Below are 17,017 nucleotides of genomic sequence, written 5' to 3' on the forward strand. Positions count from 1 at the left end.
GTTTTGTTATTTTTTTTGTGGTTTTTTTTTTTTTTTGGGGGGGGGGGTACAATACAGGAATAATCTAATGCAATAGCTGATAGAGAATATAGGCTAGAGAGATCAAAGCTTTACAGGAGAGAAGATCTCTTTGTGTAGTATTATAAACTGAACTTGAGGCAGTAAGATCTACTCCTAAGAGAAATGTCAAAACTTCCTTTTGGCATGAATAAACATAAGCAGAGCCTCCAGAATGGGTACACTGGACTACCGTGTCCATTCTGCAGTAACAGATGCAGACAAGTTAGGCAGAGTCAATGGGGAAGGTGGTAAGTCTTGCAAAACAAGACTTGAGAACAAGTGAAGAATTTGACCTTATTCTAGAGAGGGGATAAACAGAGAAGGGACAGACATCTGAAAATTTGTAAAAGCCTGTTCCAAGAAGGAAAAGTTAAGGTATTGTAAGGAATATACATTGCTTGGCATATATAACACATGCTAGTAGGCTGGCAAAGTGAACATATTGGGTGTTTTTGAACAATGATTTTTTTTTTTAACTCAATTTCCAGAATGGTGAAACTCAGAATTTTCCTTTTTCTCTTTAATGGACCGTTACATTCAAGGACATGTATCATTAACGATCAGGAAGTATCTCATGACCTCAAAATGTCGGGGTTTCCCAATTCCACTGTGATATTTCACTGTTTAACATCATAAATTAGGTAATGTATCCCTTCTAAATAAGGAATGCATCTTCAGCGTTTGCACAGGCTGAAGCCCCCAGGGGGAATAGGCTGTCTTCAAGAGGGTGGGTGGTTGCTGCATGGTGGAAACAGCAGGCAGCTCCTGGAGCTGCTTGTAATCAGGCTCCTTAGGGTATGGTACTGCTGTGGATAAAATGCGTGGGAGCAATTGTGCCTGCGTATTGATCTGCTATTTCTCTGCATCCAGTGTGCTCAGCCCAATGGAACATGCCATCTGGGATGAGCATGTTCTCCAGCCCAGCTCTCAGTGGTCATCACAAGACCCATCAGCAATGTCTCTCACTTGGTCCTTGCACAGCTGGGGCTGCATGGAGGAGTTTTTGAGCCCACCTGCGACATGCCAGTCAGTGTGAGGGAAAGCACGGTGAAAATGGATGACTATGCTGCAACAGCATAGCCCAGCCTGCACTGTGGCTGGCCACCTGCCCCGCACCATCATGGTGGTGGTTTTGCCCCACTGAGAGGCCCAGCCCAGCCCAGCCCCACACACACACCCATTGCTCACAACAACCTCACAGCTATCCACGCTGCTGGGGCTGAAACCAGGGCCCAGGGAGGGTGCAGTGCTAACTCAGGTTATGGCAAATAATTGTATGCACTTTGATACATTGGCTAAACACAGTCCTGTGGAAAGCAAAAAATACACAGCTTTGCTGTCCATTTTGATAATCATATACTCAACTTCAAAAATCTGATCAGATCTCTCTACTGGACTTTCATGAGCCCTATCTTAGCAGAGAGAAATACCCCTCACTTCACATCATCGCTTTTTGGCATTACATACATTTGTGAACAACTGTTTTCAAGGATGAAGCACAGGAAGAGTAAAATTTTATGAAAAGTCTCTGATGAGACACCTGGAGACCTCACTAAGAATTGCAGCCACTGCCATCAAACCAAACTGATGTGTTAATTTCACAAAAGGTCACATATTCTACTAGTGTTATGTTTTTGTTGCTCTTTTTTGTGTGTGTGTGTCAGTAAAAACTATATATTAAAAAAATGAGTTTTGTTACTTGTATAAATTAACTATATTACATATTTCATATGTGGCCCAAGACAATTCCTCTTCACTCAGTGTGACCCAGGCAGTCCAAAAGGTTGGACACCTGTGGTTTAAACCATTATTGTAGTGTCTACATATCACACAAAATCAACAGTAACTGCATACAACCTGAATAGTCATGTGTGATATCTGGTACTTATTTTTCAGTGTCATAATCCTGCTTAGATTGAGGGACTGAATTGAACTTCATGTCTCTTTGCAGCATCATGCCTATGCATTGAAGGGATTTGGTGGATAGGAGGGGTTGGATTCTCTTCTTGAAGATCAAGTTTTCAAAATGAAAGGAGTTCTCAGAGATGGGAATGCAACAAATGCTCTGTTTCCACATCTCCAAAGGCAATGATTAACGCAGTATATTAGAAAAAAAATAGCCAGTTTTGTAGCAGTGCCAGGGAAAATGCCTTATTTTTTGTGTTGCTATGAGTGCATCTTTATGCCTGTGTTTTTCTTCTCAGCAGATTTTGTGAAGTTATCAGGGCTCTTGTTGGCATCATCGTTTGCTTGGTACTTGGGATATTTATTTGCTGCTCATGTACCACAAGAGTCACTGTCAACATCTATAGCTTATCTTCAAGACATTGGAAAGAAACCAGTGCTGAGGGGTATGTAGTTGTATTTTTTTTTTTCTTTTGATCTAATATTCTATGTTTACTCGTTAAATTAAAAATCACTTACAATCATAGAATCATTGAGGTTGGAGAAGGCCACTAAGATCACCTAGTCCAACTGCTAAGCCATCCCCACCATGCCCCCTGCCTATGTCCCTCATTGCCACATCCACACGGCTCTTGAACACCTCCAGGGACGGTGACTCCACCACCTCCCTGGGCAGCCTGTGCCACTGCTTCACCACACCTTCTGAGAAGAAATTTTTCCAAATATCCAACCTAAACCTCCCCTGATGTAACTTAAGGTCGTTACCTCTTGTCCTCTTGTTAACTAGTAAGCCATTATAAGAATGATGATGTTTGTATAAAGTGAATTCATTTAATTAGTGCAAGTTTGAACTACTTCTTAAACACTATTTTGAATAAACATAATGTCATATTATATTTGCCAGTATGGAAATATTAATAATTGACTAGTAATCTGATAACACCTTATTTGTTTATTAGCATGTAAACATAAGTCACCTGCAAAGCTGCTGCTGAAGCTTTGGCTCTACCATAGGTGTTCTTTAGAGTTATGGTAACTGGTTGAATGACTAACGAAAGTTTATGATGTAGTTGTCATTTTTTTTCCTCTGATCTGACTGAGCGACTTAATGTACACATTTTTCTCATTCTGTGACTGTTACTGTGTGAAAAAGTTTAGAATTCTAGCAATCAATTTCAAGCTATCTGTAGGAATTCTTTATCCTTATAGCCCTTGTGTACTCTTAGTTGGAATAATACAAAATAGTTAGTATGATCTGATTTGAATCAAGAGTATATGTAATTTGTTTCTCTAGATGAGCTAGCTCTTGTTCCCAGAAGTGGTTTGGAAGCCAGTGATAACCCAAAACCCAGGCAAATCTGTGATTATGTTGCCATGATACTGGAAAACTGACAGGATTGGCCTCTGTATATATAAGTGCGAGTTAACACATCGACACTAAGTGATTCTTTCCATGTAGAAATTGTTTAGGTAGCATTCAAGAAAACTTTCTCATCTTTGCTGTTGTAGCCCCACTCCCCAAAAGACAGAAGTGCGATCACTGGTCTCCCTGCTCGCCTGGGAGCTATGCCTATCGGATTCTTAGTGGTGGTGGCAGAGAAAAGCTGGCTAAAATCTGTTTTGAGGATGAGCTGTAAGTACCTGTCTGACTTGATATCTATGCAAATGCTTTGTAGTATGAAGAGGGATCTTCCATTTTGGTTCACTGGCAAGTAAGCTCCTACCAAGGGAAACTAAAAACCTCTGTAGTAAAATTACATGCAAAAAAAGGCCACCATTGTATATTCCCTTTTCAGTGTTAGTAAGAATGCCCTAGGTCTCAGGAACAAGTAAGTTTTTCCCTGCCATTCCTATTTTCCTTTTTATGGCTCTCTTTATGGGATGAAGTCTATCTTAAATACAATTTCTTCTCTGATTCCTCCTTTCTGGAGGGCTTTATGGTGATGATTCAAACCGAGACAATCCATTTCCATGGATCTCTGGCCTAAAGTAAAGACTTAGCAATGGTGATAGAAGAGCTAAAGGTAACTTGGAGATAGTGACTTCGAACGTATACTTATAAATGCATTTTTAAAGTTATCTTAAATTTTTCTCCTCTTCTTGTGTGTTCTGCTTTTGGAATAGCACATTTTTGCCATGTGGGTCTATGCTGTTTTTGCTGAAGGTTGTGTTTTCCTCTCCCAGACACTGTAGTTTCTATGTAGTATACCTGCCTTTGCCCAGTCTCCAAGTTGTTTGATTGGCTTTCTTTCATATCCCAGACTGACTCATAACTTTTTATTGATGAGCAGTTGTAACATGAGGTCTTGGGAGACATGTCCTCTGAGTCATTTAGACGTCGATTGAAGGACTTGTAAACTGTTGATGCATTATTGGTGATAAACATCAGAGTATATCTGACAGTATTTAACTCTGTATTTCTTTCTTTTTAGTATTAGTAAAAATATTAGTAAAAAATTATTTAGTACTTAGTATTTATTTTTTTTAAATACATACATCTCAGGTTATTTTCTTTGTTCCTTGCCATAAGCTGTGTTCAGCTGTTGGTTTCAACTATGATTTTTAGTTTTAGTGGTTCAGGATAGGCAGTTTAAAACATATTGAGCAATCAATACCTTCTGAAAGTCAGATTTGTTCATGGTTTTTCAAAGTGGACAAGTAAAGTGACTTTAAATCTTAAAGTGATCTTTCAAGTAGGTATAGCCACGTGGTTTACTGTCATAGAAATAAACCCACACATTTGTTTTATTTTTCTACTTTATCTTTCTGGCTGGATTTGTACAAAGTACTTTCTTGATCTGGCTCATTTTGCAAGACTCATTAAGTACCTTTGAAGGAAATGGACTGGTAGAATGTGCAAGATTTTTAAGCCATAGCTCTTGTTTACTACTAGCTCTTGAATTAAATAACTGAAGAAAGCATGATCACCAGGAAGTGACTTAGCATTAGTAAATCTGACTTTGAATCAGAGTCTCTGGAAGGATGAATTCTACTGATACAGCATTTTTTTTTCAATTCCAGGCTTATCAGTGAAGAAAAGGGTAATGTTGGAAGAGGTATAAACATAGCCATTGTGAATTGTAAGTAAGATAAAAAAATGTTAGAGACATATCCATGTAATGATAAAAAAAAAATAAAAGTTTGTGATTCTTTTAGTAGCTGGTATAGAAGCAAAAGAAACATTGGAAACTTGACTCATGTTAAATGTAAGAAGGACAAATTGCTGTTTGAGAGAAAACATCTTTTGGATAAATAAAATGTGTACATAATCAGTAGAAGAAAATTAAAAGGTGTACAATAACTGAGAATTGCAGTTCTACCACAAGGTACAAATTCCTTTTCCGGACTTGGCCAGTGGACAGAAAGACAAACTCAAAGCTAGATTAATATGAAAGTGCTTGTAGTAGGAGCTGTGGGAAAGCTGATGCTGTAGTTTACTCCAGATCTGGATGCACCATTTTATCTTAGATGAATAGGTGTGGTGATGAAGTGCAATGCATTCAATGATGGATCCTTAGAAAAATGATTGCTAAATATTGTAGGGGAGAGGAAGCAAGGGATGCATAAACAAGTTGGTTTCGATCACAGAACATTTTTGTTCCAGTTTTCTTGTCTCATTATTGCTAAGAGAGGTCTTAGCCTTGTCTGAATTCGCATGATTTTATTTGAGTCACTGGGCTCAACTACTGTAGACAAGAATCTGTTCCAATATATACTTTTTTTCCAGTTGACTACTGCATGTTTTTCTTGTTTCCAAAAAGGAACCTTCAAAGATTTACTGGTAGGAATAGGTAAACAGGATAACCAAAGTCAATTAGTTCAGTTAACATGAATTTAAAAATTTGAAAAAGATCTCCAGTTTTACTGAAAACAGCAGCACAATTGAATATGAATATTGACCAGAATGTTTTGGAATGACTAATTGTTTGCATACTCTATTTCTGATATCGTTATGATGTCTGAGTGTTGAGTTTTTCTCCACTGAGACTGAAGTAGTGTGAAAGCTTGGATGTCTGAAACACTGCACAGAATGGAGCCATTCAAATAGAATCAGGCTTAATCAACTTCTTTATGTATGGTTGTGACCTAGTGTAGTATACGTATGTATAAAAACTTGGATGTGCACAGTAAACTGAATTTCTTCCTTAAAATAATTCTGGCTTAGTCATTAGTGATGTTCAGATCCGGACTTCTGTTGAAAGAAGAATGCGTTTATTTCCAGTGTGATTTTCTTTGACAGTTTGCAGGTCTGTGTTGTAATAGAAGTGATTTGTGAAGATTTTTTTCAGCTGACTGCAGCCGCAAGCTGTGTCTACACAAAATATTCTCCCCAAATCTCAAACTTGCATTATTCTATATTCCTTCCAATTTAAAAACCCAAACAAAAGAAAAATCAGAATCACAATAATACCAAAACTTAGAGATGCCTTAATTTTGCTGACAATGCTGTGTGTGCTGATTAAATGTAATCGTTTTTGCTCATATTTGCACTTCTTATTTTTTCTTACAGATGAAACAGGAAAACTAACATCGGCAAGTTTCTTTGACATGTGGGCAGGAGGTAGGAAAAAGAGTTCAATAAAGCTTTTGTTAACATTTCAGTGTTTGATAAAGACATATTAAAATATTTGTCCTATTCTTTCAATGACTATGCTTCTCCCATTGAAGAGGATCACTTAGAAACACACAGCAGTTGTATTCATTTAAAGATGCAATAGCCAGGTCTTCTGACAGCAAATTTTGCCTGAAAAGCTATGTTTTTTTTCTGTTGGTTGAGTTAGTTAATGTTTGTTGTGGTTAGCTATTATTTTCTCTCTCCATTATTTCAATCTGTGAAGGATAGCACTTAAAAGATAGTACATCCATTCAGCAAAATCCTTTTTCCATAGACTTCCTCTTAGTATACTTCTCCGTATCTAAACAGAAGATCTACGTTAAGAATAGCTTTTTCCAGACTTAGGATGATACTAGTTACCTTACTTACTACTAAGAAGAAACAAAATGCTGCAAGGCACTCACAGCTGATTCTTTTACCACTTAAGAATGTTTATGACCTTGCATGCATGAATAGAAATCACACTGGGTCTAATCATGGGGCTACAGATTTTTATGTGGTATGTAGACTGGAATGTCTCCAAGGCTACTGCTACACAATGCACTTATTTTCCATAGAAAACAATGTATGCCTTAGCAATTGCAAAACAAATAAATATCTTAGTGCTGCAAATAGGCTGCCTCTTAATGAAAATGTATGTACAGTGGGATGTGTTACTTAGCTCTACAGTTAGCATGGTAGTTAGCACACAGAAATAAAGGCACAGAGTATCAGTGACTTCTGGACTATGCCATGTTTTTCTGCTGGTGGAGTATTATGTGGGGTAAATATAAAAAAAAAAAAAATCTTGTGTGTAAATGCTTTCTGTTTTCAGAGGTTCAGAAGTATCTTTCTTTACAGCTGGGAATTATAGATCAACCTTTGCTCTTCTGGTCTTCAGTGAGAGCTGGCAGCTTTCTGCATCTTCAAGGATTAGGCAAGTCCTGTGCCAGTGCATGGAAAGATTGCCTAAATAGGTCTCATTTTGAATAGACAAGGTCAGAAAGTGAGAAGTTGAATGCAAGAGAAAGTAGGTGGAATGTGATTGTGTGTGTGTGAGAGTAATCAGTTGTGTAATTAATTCAACAGACCACTCAGAAGAGATGGTGGCTTTCATTGAAAGTGCGCCACAAGGGTCCCTGCTTTTCATGGTTACTCATGATGACGGAAGCACCCGGTAAGCAAACTATTCATGACAGGCTGAGAAACACAGCAACAAGTAGCTTGGCAGTCACTGTCATAAAATGGTGTAAAGGAGTGATTTATTTAATCATATAGTCATTTCCTCTCTTAAAGGCTTTGATTACGTATACATTCAGTGCTTGCCCATGTCATGTATGTTGATGCTTCCAAAGATGGAAGGAGAGTGTCATACTTGTTTAAAAGCACCAGTTATCCTCATAAAGGGCAGTGTTATTACCTCTGGGTCACAACCTTCTATGAAGAAGGTATCCACAGCTCTAATTAGAAAATATTTAGCTTGCATTCCTTCTTACATCTTAACCTGATTCTTCAAGTTCGTTCAAATCTTACGCTATTTTGGTCTGAAGTCATTATACCATAATTAAAAAGGGACAGTCATAGAATCATAGAATTAGTAATAAGGTTGGAAAAGACCTGCAAGATCATCCAGTCCAACCATCCACCTATCACCAATAACCCCACTAAACCATGTCTCTCAACGCAACGTCTAAATGTTTCTTGAACACCTCCAGGGACGGTGACTCCACCACCTCGCTGGGCAGCCCATTCCAGTGCCGACCACTCTTTCAGAAAAGTAGTATTTCCTAACGTCCAGTCTTAATCACTTGGCTGATAAACATGTGATGCCTTTGTTTATATTTAAAAAGGGATAAAATATCAACTAGTATTTGAGACATATTTCTTTCTGCTGCACTGTTACAAACAGATTGTGTTAACATAGGGATGTAGAGAAGAGGAATTCGAAGATAGAATTTTTCTCTGTAGGTTTAATGGCGTGCTACTAAGACAGCACTCAGGAATTTTTAAACTTCTCATAATTTCTTCTACCAACCTGCTAGTGTAAACAACAGAATTAGAGACTCATCTAGATTGGAAAAGACCTTCAGAATCATCAAGTCCAACCATCAACCTGACTTACTGAGTCCCATAATTAAACCATGTCCCTTAGTGCCACAACCACATATCCCTTAAATGTCTCCAGAGATAGGGGCTACACCACTTCCCCAGTCAGCCTGCTCCATTGCTTGACCCCCCTCTCTGTGAAAAATTTCTTCCTGATGTCCAAACTAAATGTCCCCTGGCCTTGAGGCTATTTCCTTGTGTCCTATTGCTTGTGAACTGAGAAAAGAGACCAACATCCACCTCACAGCAATCTCCTTTCAGGTAGTTGTAGAGAGCAATGTGGTAAACCACCAGCCACTTCTCACCGTAAAGCCACTGTGTTCTTTTTCAGCTTTTTTCACTTCTCATATTATTAATACCTTTTTTCACTAATTTTTTTTAGGTTGAAAAGTAATGCCAAAAAGTTAGTAGAAGCTCTGGGAAGTAAAGAAATACAAAATATGAAGTTCAGGTCAAGCTGGGCTTTTATAGCTGCTAAAGGCTTCAAGCTTCCAGACGATATCCAAAGAGAAAAGGTCAGGTTCATTTTATTTTCAACAGTTGTTTGTTTCAATGTTGTTTGTAACCTTCAGGTACAAATTTTGTGAGATATCTGTAGTAACTGTAGAGTAAGCCTCAGTTGTACAAAGCAAATTCTCTAATGTGTCATTCTTTGCTTTAGATCTGAGACTTTGAATCTTTGGATTTCTTAGGCAGAGTGTAAGAGAAATTGGTGGAATCTTCACTCATTATGTTGAATAAGATGTCTAACATACCACTCAGCTTCCCAGTCCTACCACATTTCTCTTTTATGTTGTATAAGGTTTGACAAATTGATTTGGTAAACACAAATATAGATTTTTATTTTATTTCATTTTTTAACAGATAAACCACTCTGACAATAAGAAGAATAGATACAGTGGCTGGCCAGCTGAAATACAGATAGAGGGCTGTATCCCAGGAAACCTGATGTAAACAAATGCATACCTCCTTAGCAAAGATTCTTCTGTATTTTTACACGTATAACTCTGGTAGTTTGCATCCAGAATCCAAAAAGCATCTGAACAGCACTTGTAAAATAAGTCATATGTACAGTTTTTGCCCTTGCTTTCATTTGTGAGGTTTTTCTCTAATGTGAAAACAAATAGATATTTTGATGACAAGTGGTAATAAAATACTCTGGTTTGGAATTACAGTACATAGGCAGTTGGTTGTAAAATACCAGGGTTATTGAAAGTGATTGTACATTGTCATCAGTAATTTGTTAGTTACTTGTTTTTAGCATGTATTTCCTTTTGGTTCCCTTTATACGCTAACATAAAACTTAATTTAGCCTGTAATATAAAATCACTAGCAATAAAACAAGTTATTTTGATACTAATTTATTGGTAACTTTACTTCTTTTCAGAAGAAGCCACCACATTTGTTGAGCTGGTTTTGGTGATGTTAACGATACAGAATAACATTGTGAACATGCGAAGAACAAGTTATTTGAATTATTTTAGCAAATGTAAGCTGCAAGTCTACCTGGTTTGTTTTGTTTTCCCTTTTTGTATGTTTAACTTACTTTAAAAGTTTGTAATGACTTCATGCCAGCTTCAGTGTTGTTCATGCTAACTGTAGAATCAGACACACATTTGAAAGGGAACTGTATGAGCCTTTATTCAGTTTTCCTTTTTCTGATGTAGATGAAGTATGTCTGGACCATTCTTCACTGCTGGTTGTCCCACCTGTTGTTCACAAACATCCCATAATGTAGGTTCCACAGTTTGAGCTGCATCCTGTAGCATTCCACTATTATCCAGCCATTCTCCAAACACAGAATTAACCTCAGTGGACCAAGCCATGTAGAACATGTATGTAACACCTTTCTCTCTGTGCCAGTCTATCAGGCATTTGAAGACTGACCTCATCCTCTCGTTCCTGGACTGAACCTACCGGATGCGTTTTAATCTTTCTTTATATTCCTTTCAACGCTGAAATGTTTGCCTAGCAGCAACTTTCTTAATATGCTATGGTTTCAATGAGTTGCAGCAGCCTATGCAGCTCTTCGCTACAGTCATGCACTCTTGACTTTGGGAGAGGATCTGAAGTGGTGACCTGAGGGGGTCGTCGCCACCAGATTCTGCCTGCTCTTGCTCTCCGTGTTACCTGGTTGAATCTCCCTGTATCTGCCCTTGTCAGAGCCACCCCTACTCAGTGCTGTCTTCAAGTACCTTTCTGGTAAGAGGACCCACCTCCTACCTAAAGCTGGATTTCCAGCTACCAATCTGAGATCTGCTTCCATAGCCCAGAGGTTCTGGCAAAGAAAGCAGCTAAATTAGTCTGACACAATTTGACTTGGGCAGACTCACAACAGTTGATCCTTATCACCTTGGTACTGATTAGGTGATAAAAAAAAATGAGTACTTACATATTTGTTTCAATATTTTTCTACATCTAAATCATACTTTTTTTGTTCTTTTGCTTGTTCATCCTACACGTTTTGTAGTTCACAGGCTTCCCTTTGGTATTTTACACATCTAATAGTAAATGCATATGAACTGTTGTGCCACATCCTGAATTTGGCCTCATTCTTAAAACTTAGGAATTCACATGGGAAACTCAAGCTCTGGTAGCAGTTGCTGGCTACTTAGCACTTAAGAAAAGTTGTTTATACCTGTTTTAGCAAAAGAAAAGGAGATCATAGGCGTCTATCGTGACTGAGTTGGGCCACAGCTGTCTGGAGTTGGCTGGAGATATTTCAGAGCTTACTCCTTGGGAGATTCAAAGCAGAAGTTTCCAGGTATTCTGTATAGGCTCCTTAGGTATGTTATAGCATCATAGTTAAATCACCCCTCGCCTGTGCTTCTGGTAAAGTGATCTAACCACTACTTCAGCACCCCTGTCAGACAAATGAGTGCTAAGACATACGGCTTGTGTATGTTTATTAAGTGTACAGCTTTACATGATCACTATTTTATTTGGGGAGAGTTCATGCTACTGGCTCAACAGTTAGTCCTTATATTTGTTGCATGCCTGAATTATAAAAAAGAACATCATGACAGTAATAATAGCAGGCAAATCTGAGGATGCCAGGCTCTGCAACAGTCTTGAGACTCTGCAGTTTGACACTTGTTGCCTTCTACTTCAGCCTACAATTAATCTTGCATCCATTACAATTAAATTTTGCATCAATTTCTGTTTAGCAGTTAACACAAGGTGTACTGCTGCCACCCCTCTGAGGTGAAAAGCAAAATACAAAGTAGAGCTGTAGCTCTGGTATTAGCAAGCCTCAGCAGCATCTTGCCTTACCGCTCCTGCAATTGCCTGCAAACCTTAACATCACCAGAGAAGTCCTCGCTTAATGCTGCGGATGTTACCCAGTTGCCCAAGCAGCCTTTCTTTGGTAGAAGGCTCTGGGCATTTGGTTTTGCACACTGGTCAGTGGAGAACTGTTCTGATGTCCCCAGGAACAGGGACACCAATTCCAAGCACAATCTTTCGCATCATTTTCATTCTTTCCATTATATCAGATCACACAGATACTGTTCCTAGGTTTGTGTGGGGAACACAGCAAGACATGTTTTGCCCAGATTGCTTATGATTGCTTCCTATTAACTGGGAATCTTCTGTGTGCCTCACCTAACCATTCCCAAGGAAGCTTTCGGTGCCTTTTTCTATCTCTGCGCTGAAGAGAATGAAAAGTGTTGCAGGGGCCTGGCATGCCTCTTAAAAAGCCCTGATGGATCTCTTGCAGTCCAGCTTGAAGGTAGCAATAGGAAATACTGATCAAACAATAGGTAGCATTTCCATTTCTCAGTGGCAACCGTTGCTTTGGGTTGTTGGCCTAACGCTATCTATCCCCAGGTGGGAAGTTTCTCGAATTTAGAAGGAAGAGACAAGGAAGTGGAAGTTGTTCAGCAAAAGATGCCCTTTCAGAGGCAGGCTGTGCTGGCAGCAAAACTCCCGCTGACTGCAATACGCACAGGAGAGCAAAGAGCAGCTGACACACTTGATGCCTGCTGGAAAGTAATACACGGGCGGCGTATCTCTACTCTCTTCTTAGCTGCTAATGGATTGCCGGGCGGTGGCTTGAATGCAGGGCATTAAGATGGGTGTTTTTAATGTCTAAGCAACGGTGATTCCTCACTGCCAGGAAATGGGAAGTTTTGGTTTCACTTCTCTGCTGTGGATGTTTCCTGGTGCTGATGGTGGGTGTGGCTTTTTCCCCAGAGCAGGTATTGAGCAGCATAGGAAATGCAGAGTCAAATACAAACTTTACGCTAGCAGCTCTGATACGATTTTCTGCCTGTTCCAAAGAGCATAGAGATAGATGCTTTAGGCTTGCCCAGTCTCTATTGTAGTTCTCATAAAAATAAAAAATTGAATTTTGAGTAGAATGACAGAATCATAGAATTAGCTAGGTTGGAAAAGACCTACAAGATCATCCAGTCCAACCATCCACCTACCACCAATAACCGCACTAAACCATGTCTCTCAACGCTATATCTAAATGTTTCTTGAATATAGTTGAATAGTTATGTGTCATCTGAAAGCGATATGCATCTCAGCCCTGTATTTCTGATCAAAATGTAATGCAGTTATGCTTTTTATAGCAGCTTTCTCTCTTGGGCCCCCACTGCCAAAGAGAGTTCAGTGAGACTGAACTTCAGCCTTCTCCCTGAGGCCAGGAGGTTTGTGACAACTACTTGGAAAAGAGGAATGAAGTCCTGATGTAAGACTTCCCAAAGGGTTATACATGCTTTGAAGTCATACCTGAATATAAGTTCTGGTTGTATTCCCATTTTGTCTCCTGAATACTATTGTGCTACATGAGCAGATTTTACTGCCTGCCACCTGTGTGCAGGCAGCCAAGAGGGCCAATGGCATTCTGGCGTGTATCAGAAATAGTGTTACCAGCAGGAGCAGGGAGGTGATCATCCCCCTGTACTCAGCACTGGTAGGCTGCACCTCGAGTGCTGTGTTCACTTTTGGGCCCCTAACCACAAGAAAGATATTGAGGCTCTGGAGCATGTCCAGAGAAGGGCAGGGATCCAGAATCTCTGCCCAGGCTGGAGTATATGACCTTTTTCTCCTTTGCGTGCTCAACTGGTAATGGTATAGAGATAAGACAGAGCTCAGTTCTCTGCATTATTTATTGTGGTACTTTCTTTTGTCTTAACTTTTCTCGCTTTTTCATACATCTCTTCAAACATTTCACCGTGTGCTGATGAACAGTAAGCAACTTTTTCCAGATTACTGGCAAACAGATGGGGTTTTACCAAAAAACAGAGGTGGCAAACACGAATGTGTTCCCTTGCTCCTTAGCCATCCCCAGCTGCTGTGTGCCTCACCTGCACCACCACATGGCTGAAGTCCTTGTGAGCTGGAGGATGCAGCAGGTCAGAGTCACTGCATAGTAATGCGGATGTAGTAATAAAATAGAAACGCGTCTGTAAACAGATACTGTTGCATGTTGGCAAAACTAAACATCTCTGCGTGTGTTTTGCTGAGCCCAAAAAATGCTGTACAGCAGATTGTATGGTAAGGCTTGGGTAAGATATTGATGGAAGCTGATCATTGTTTCACTGCTATTACTGTAGTTTTAAAAGTATATTATACTTCTAGAGAACGCAAGTTTCACAGTGCAGATGTTCTCTGAGACTGGAGCTGCTCTGGTGCAGCAAAATATGCATTTCTGCAGCAGAAGGTTTGAGGTTTTGACTGGAATAGACTTCTTCATAGTGGCTGGTTATGGTGCTGTGTTTGGATTTCAGATGAAAATAATGTTGATAGCACACTGTTGTAGTTGTCGCTGAGCAGTGCCTACACAAAGCCAAGGACATTTCAGCTCCCCACGCTGCCCGGCCAGCGACGAGCTGGGGGTGCACAAGGAGCGGGGAGGGGACAGAACTGGGACAGCTGACCCTGACTGGCCCACGTGGATGTCCCATAGCACATGGTGTCATGCTGAACAGCAAAACCGGGGGAGCTGGCTGAGCATCAGTTGGCCGGTTGTGAGCAATTCCTTTGTGCATCACTTGTTCTGTTTGTTATTTTTGTTCCTATTGTTTGTTTCCTTATTAAACTGTCCCTTTTTCAACCCACAGTTTCCCACACTTTCCAGTTTTTTCCCCCTATCCCGCTGCGGGGGGGCCTATAAATGAGCTATGCGGCATTTAGCTGCACAGCTGGATTTAGCTGCTGGGTTAAACCACACTGGGCTGTGAGTATTGTATTGCTCCCTTTGAAGGACTCCAGGTGCTGACCACTGGCTGTAATATCCCACCACCAACACCAGCACAAAACAACTGACCCTAGGACCCAGAGGAGCAGTGGATGAGCAAACATAACAGCAGGAAAAGGCAGAGAAGCTAAGAAATGTTAGCATTTTAATTGTTGCTTCTATCATTGTGACTTTTTCTCTACATAAGCACTCTGTTAGCATTATTGTTCTTTGCTTCTCTGTAGCAATTAGAGCTAGACTAATAACGATTCTTGTTAATTCTAGGATTTCCAGTATAATATGATAAATATACATATATATAGCTCATATATTAAAAAGTGTATATAAATAGTCCCTCTTTGCCCATAAACAAGATTCTGAGTGTAGAAGTGTTCCAGCTTGCAGTGCAGTTTGTCCTTGGTGACCCAGTAGGAGTTGGTATCTTTTTCTCTTCTACTACTGGCCAGGAGCTGCAGGTGGCAACTTCTCAGACCACTATATCATGTCTTTCCCCCTGCTTCTCTGAGTAAGTTGAACCACTTGCCTCTCACAAAATCTTCCCGTTCTCCAGGTAAGCTATAGGAACAGAATATGAGGGTGTACAAGATGGCCTGAAAGGTATTGGCCTTCCTTCAATATTCATAGAATCATTAAGGTTAGAAAAGACCACTACGATCACCTAGTCCAACCATCAGCCCACCCCCACCATGCCCACTGCCCATGTCCCTCAGTGCCACATCCACACGGCTCTTGAACACCTCCAGGAACAGTGACTGCACCACCTCCATGGGCAGCCTGTGGCACTGCCTCACCGCTCTTTCTGAGAAGAAATCTTTCCTGATATCCAACCTGAAAAAGAAAGGGGCTGTTGCTCATAAGTGGTATCACTTGGCACCTGTTCCATGTGCCCTTTGGTTCCTCTGCAGGAGAAACCATAGGCTGAGGAGAGTAGCAGTGCACTGGAGTAGTATTGTTTCTGGGTTCTGCAAATCACTGGGAAGAAAACTGGCTAATGGATGAGGAAATTGAGTGAAACACATATTGCAATACTATTTCCAAGCATAAAAGCATTTTAGTTTCGTTTCTCCTGATTCATAGCATGTAGGTGGAGTCTGTACACAGTTAAGCACCCAAAGCAGCTGAATATAGTTATTGCTTCTCCTTGCTGCATGACACTGGCAGGTACGGCTGGTCCTTTCCTTTACCTTCTTTTTTTAATTCTTATCTTTGTTGCTTGCAATAGTTGAAGGTGATAAGGCTGCATAAGCACTTAAAGTATGCATGGTTAAAATTGAGTTTGTCAGGAGTGCCTGCCAGCCTATGATATGGACCTATCAGAGTGTGTCCAGAGGAGGGTCGCAAAAATGATGCAAGGGATGGAACAGCTCTTCTACAGGGACAGGCTGAGAGAGCTGGGGCTGTTCAGCCTGGAGAAGAGAAGGCTCTAGGGAGAGCTGAGAGTGGCTTTTCAGTATCTAAAGGGGGGCTGTAAGAAAGAAGGGGACAGATTCTTTAGCAAGGTCTGTTGTGATAGGACAAGGGGAAATGGTTCCAAACTGAAAGAGGGGACATTTAGTCTGGATATAAGGAAGAAGTTTTTTACAGTAAGGGTGGTGAGGCAGTGGCACAGGGTGCCCAGAGAGGTGGTGGATGCCCCATCCCTGGAGACACTCAAGATCAGGCTGGATGGGGCTCTGGGCAACCTGATGGAGCTGTAGGTGTCCCTGTTCATTGCAGAGGGGTTGGACCAGGTGATCTTTAAGGGTCCCTTTCAACCCAAACAATTTTATTGGTAATGTACAAAACACAGGTCAAAACATTCCATTCTGTTTAGCTTAATTGTCTTTAAAAGATGAGTGAGAGACAGCATTTACATTAGAATACATTTTTTAAAGTATGTAATGTGTGGGGGCAGAGATCAGCAGCATGGTCTGGCTGACAGTTTGCAAGCATAGTGTTGTGAGCTTTGGATTGCTGTATTTTTTCAGATATTATTAACAATTTTTTTTCCTCTGCTGGGCTTGCAGGGCAAGGTTTTGGTAGCAGGCAGCTGCAGGGTGGTCTTGGTGAGCAGAACCCAGCACTGCCCCATGTCAGATTAGAACAGCTCCGGCTGCTCCAAAAAGGACCACTGCTGAGCAGAATTGAGCCGTGAGTGGTGCTGT

The 17,017-nt window shown here is 40.4% G+C and overlaps 3 protein-coding genes across 11 annotated transcripts in view; 2 read left to right on the top strand and 1 right to left on the bottom strand.

Moving 5' to 3' along the window:
* The window catches only part of FAM3B (family with sequence similarity 3 member B), an 11,705-nt gene extending 1,680 nt beyond the window's left edge, over window positions 1-10,025 (top strand). The window contains exons 2-8 of one of the 2 annotated variants that reach the window (XM_021406040.1): window positions 2,265-2,411; window positions 3,475-3,598; window positions 4,987-5,045; window positions 6,476-6,526; window positions 7,649-7,736; window positions 9,048-9,180; window positions 9,530-10,025. In XM_021406040.1, coding sequence (XP_021261715.1) covers window positions 2,265-2,411; window positions 3,475-3,598; window positions 4,987-5,045; window positions 6,476-6,526; window positions 7,649-7,736; window positions 9,048-9,180; window positions 9,530-9,619 — 692 coding nt within the window. In that variant the 3' untranslated portion in view covers window positions 9,620-10,025. The remainder of the gene's footprint in view (window positions 1-2,264; window positions 2,412-3,474; window positions 3,599-4,986; window positions 5,046-6,475; window positions 6,527-7,648; window positions 7,737-9,047; window positions 9,181-9,529) is intronic. The other variant, XM_021406051.1, reaches the window with a different exon arrangement.
* LOC110403101 (interferon-induced GTP-binding protein Mx-like) overlaps window positions 10,054-17,017 on the top strand; it is a 28,680-nt gene continuing 21,716 nt past the window's right edge. For 4 of the 6 annotated variants that reach the window (XM_021405965.1, XM_021405955.1, XM_021405926.1 and 1 more), the window contains exon 1: window positions 10,117-14,170. The gene's annotated coding sequence lies outside the window, so the exon portion shown is untranslated. Of the gene's footprint in view, window positions 14,171-15,340; window positions 16,035-17,017 lie in introns of those variants that run through there. The other 2 variants (XM_021405936.1, XM_021405945.1) reach the window with 2 other exon arrangements.
* The window catches only part of TMPRSS2 (transmembrane protease, serine 2), a 43,331-nt gene continuing 41,315 nt past the window's right edge, over window positions 15,002-17,017 (bottom strand). For all 3 annotated transcript variants that reach the window (XR_002441524.1, XR_002441522.1, XM_021406026.1), the window contains one exon: window positions 15,002-15,428. The gene's annotated coding sequence lies outside the window, so the exon portion shown is untranslated. The remainder of the gene's footprint in view (window positions 15,429-17,017) is intronic.

Source organism: Numida meleagris, chromosome 1 (genome assembly GCF_002078875.1).
Source record: "Numida meleagris isolate 19003 breed g44 Domestic line chromosome 1, NumMel1.0, whole genome shotgun sequence".
In the NCBI taxonomy this organism is placed as follows: domain Eukaryota; kingdom Metazoa; phylum Chordata; class Aves; order Galliformes; family Numididae; genus Numida; species Numida meleagris.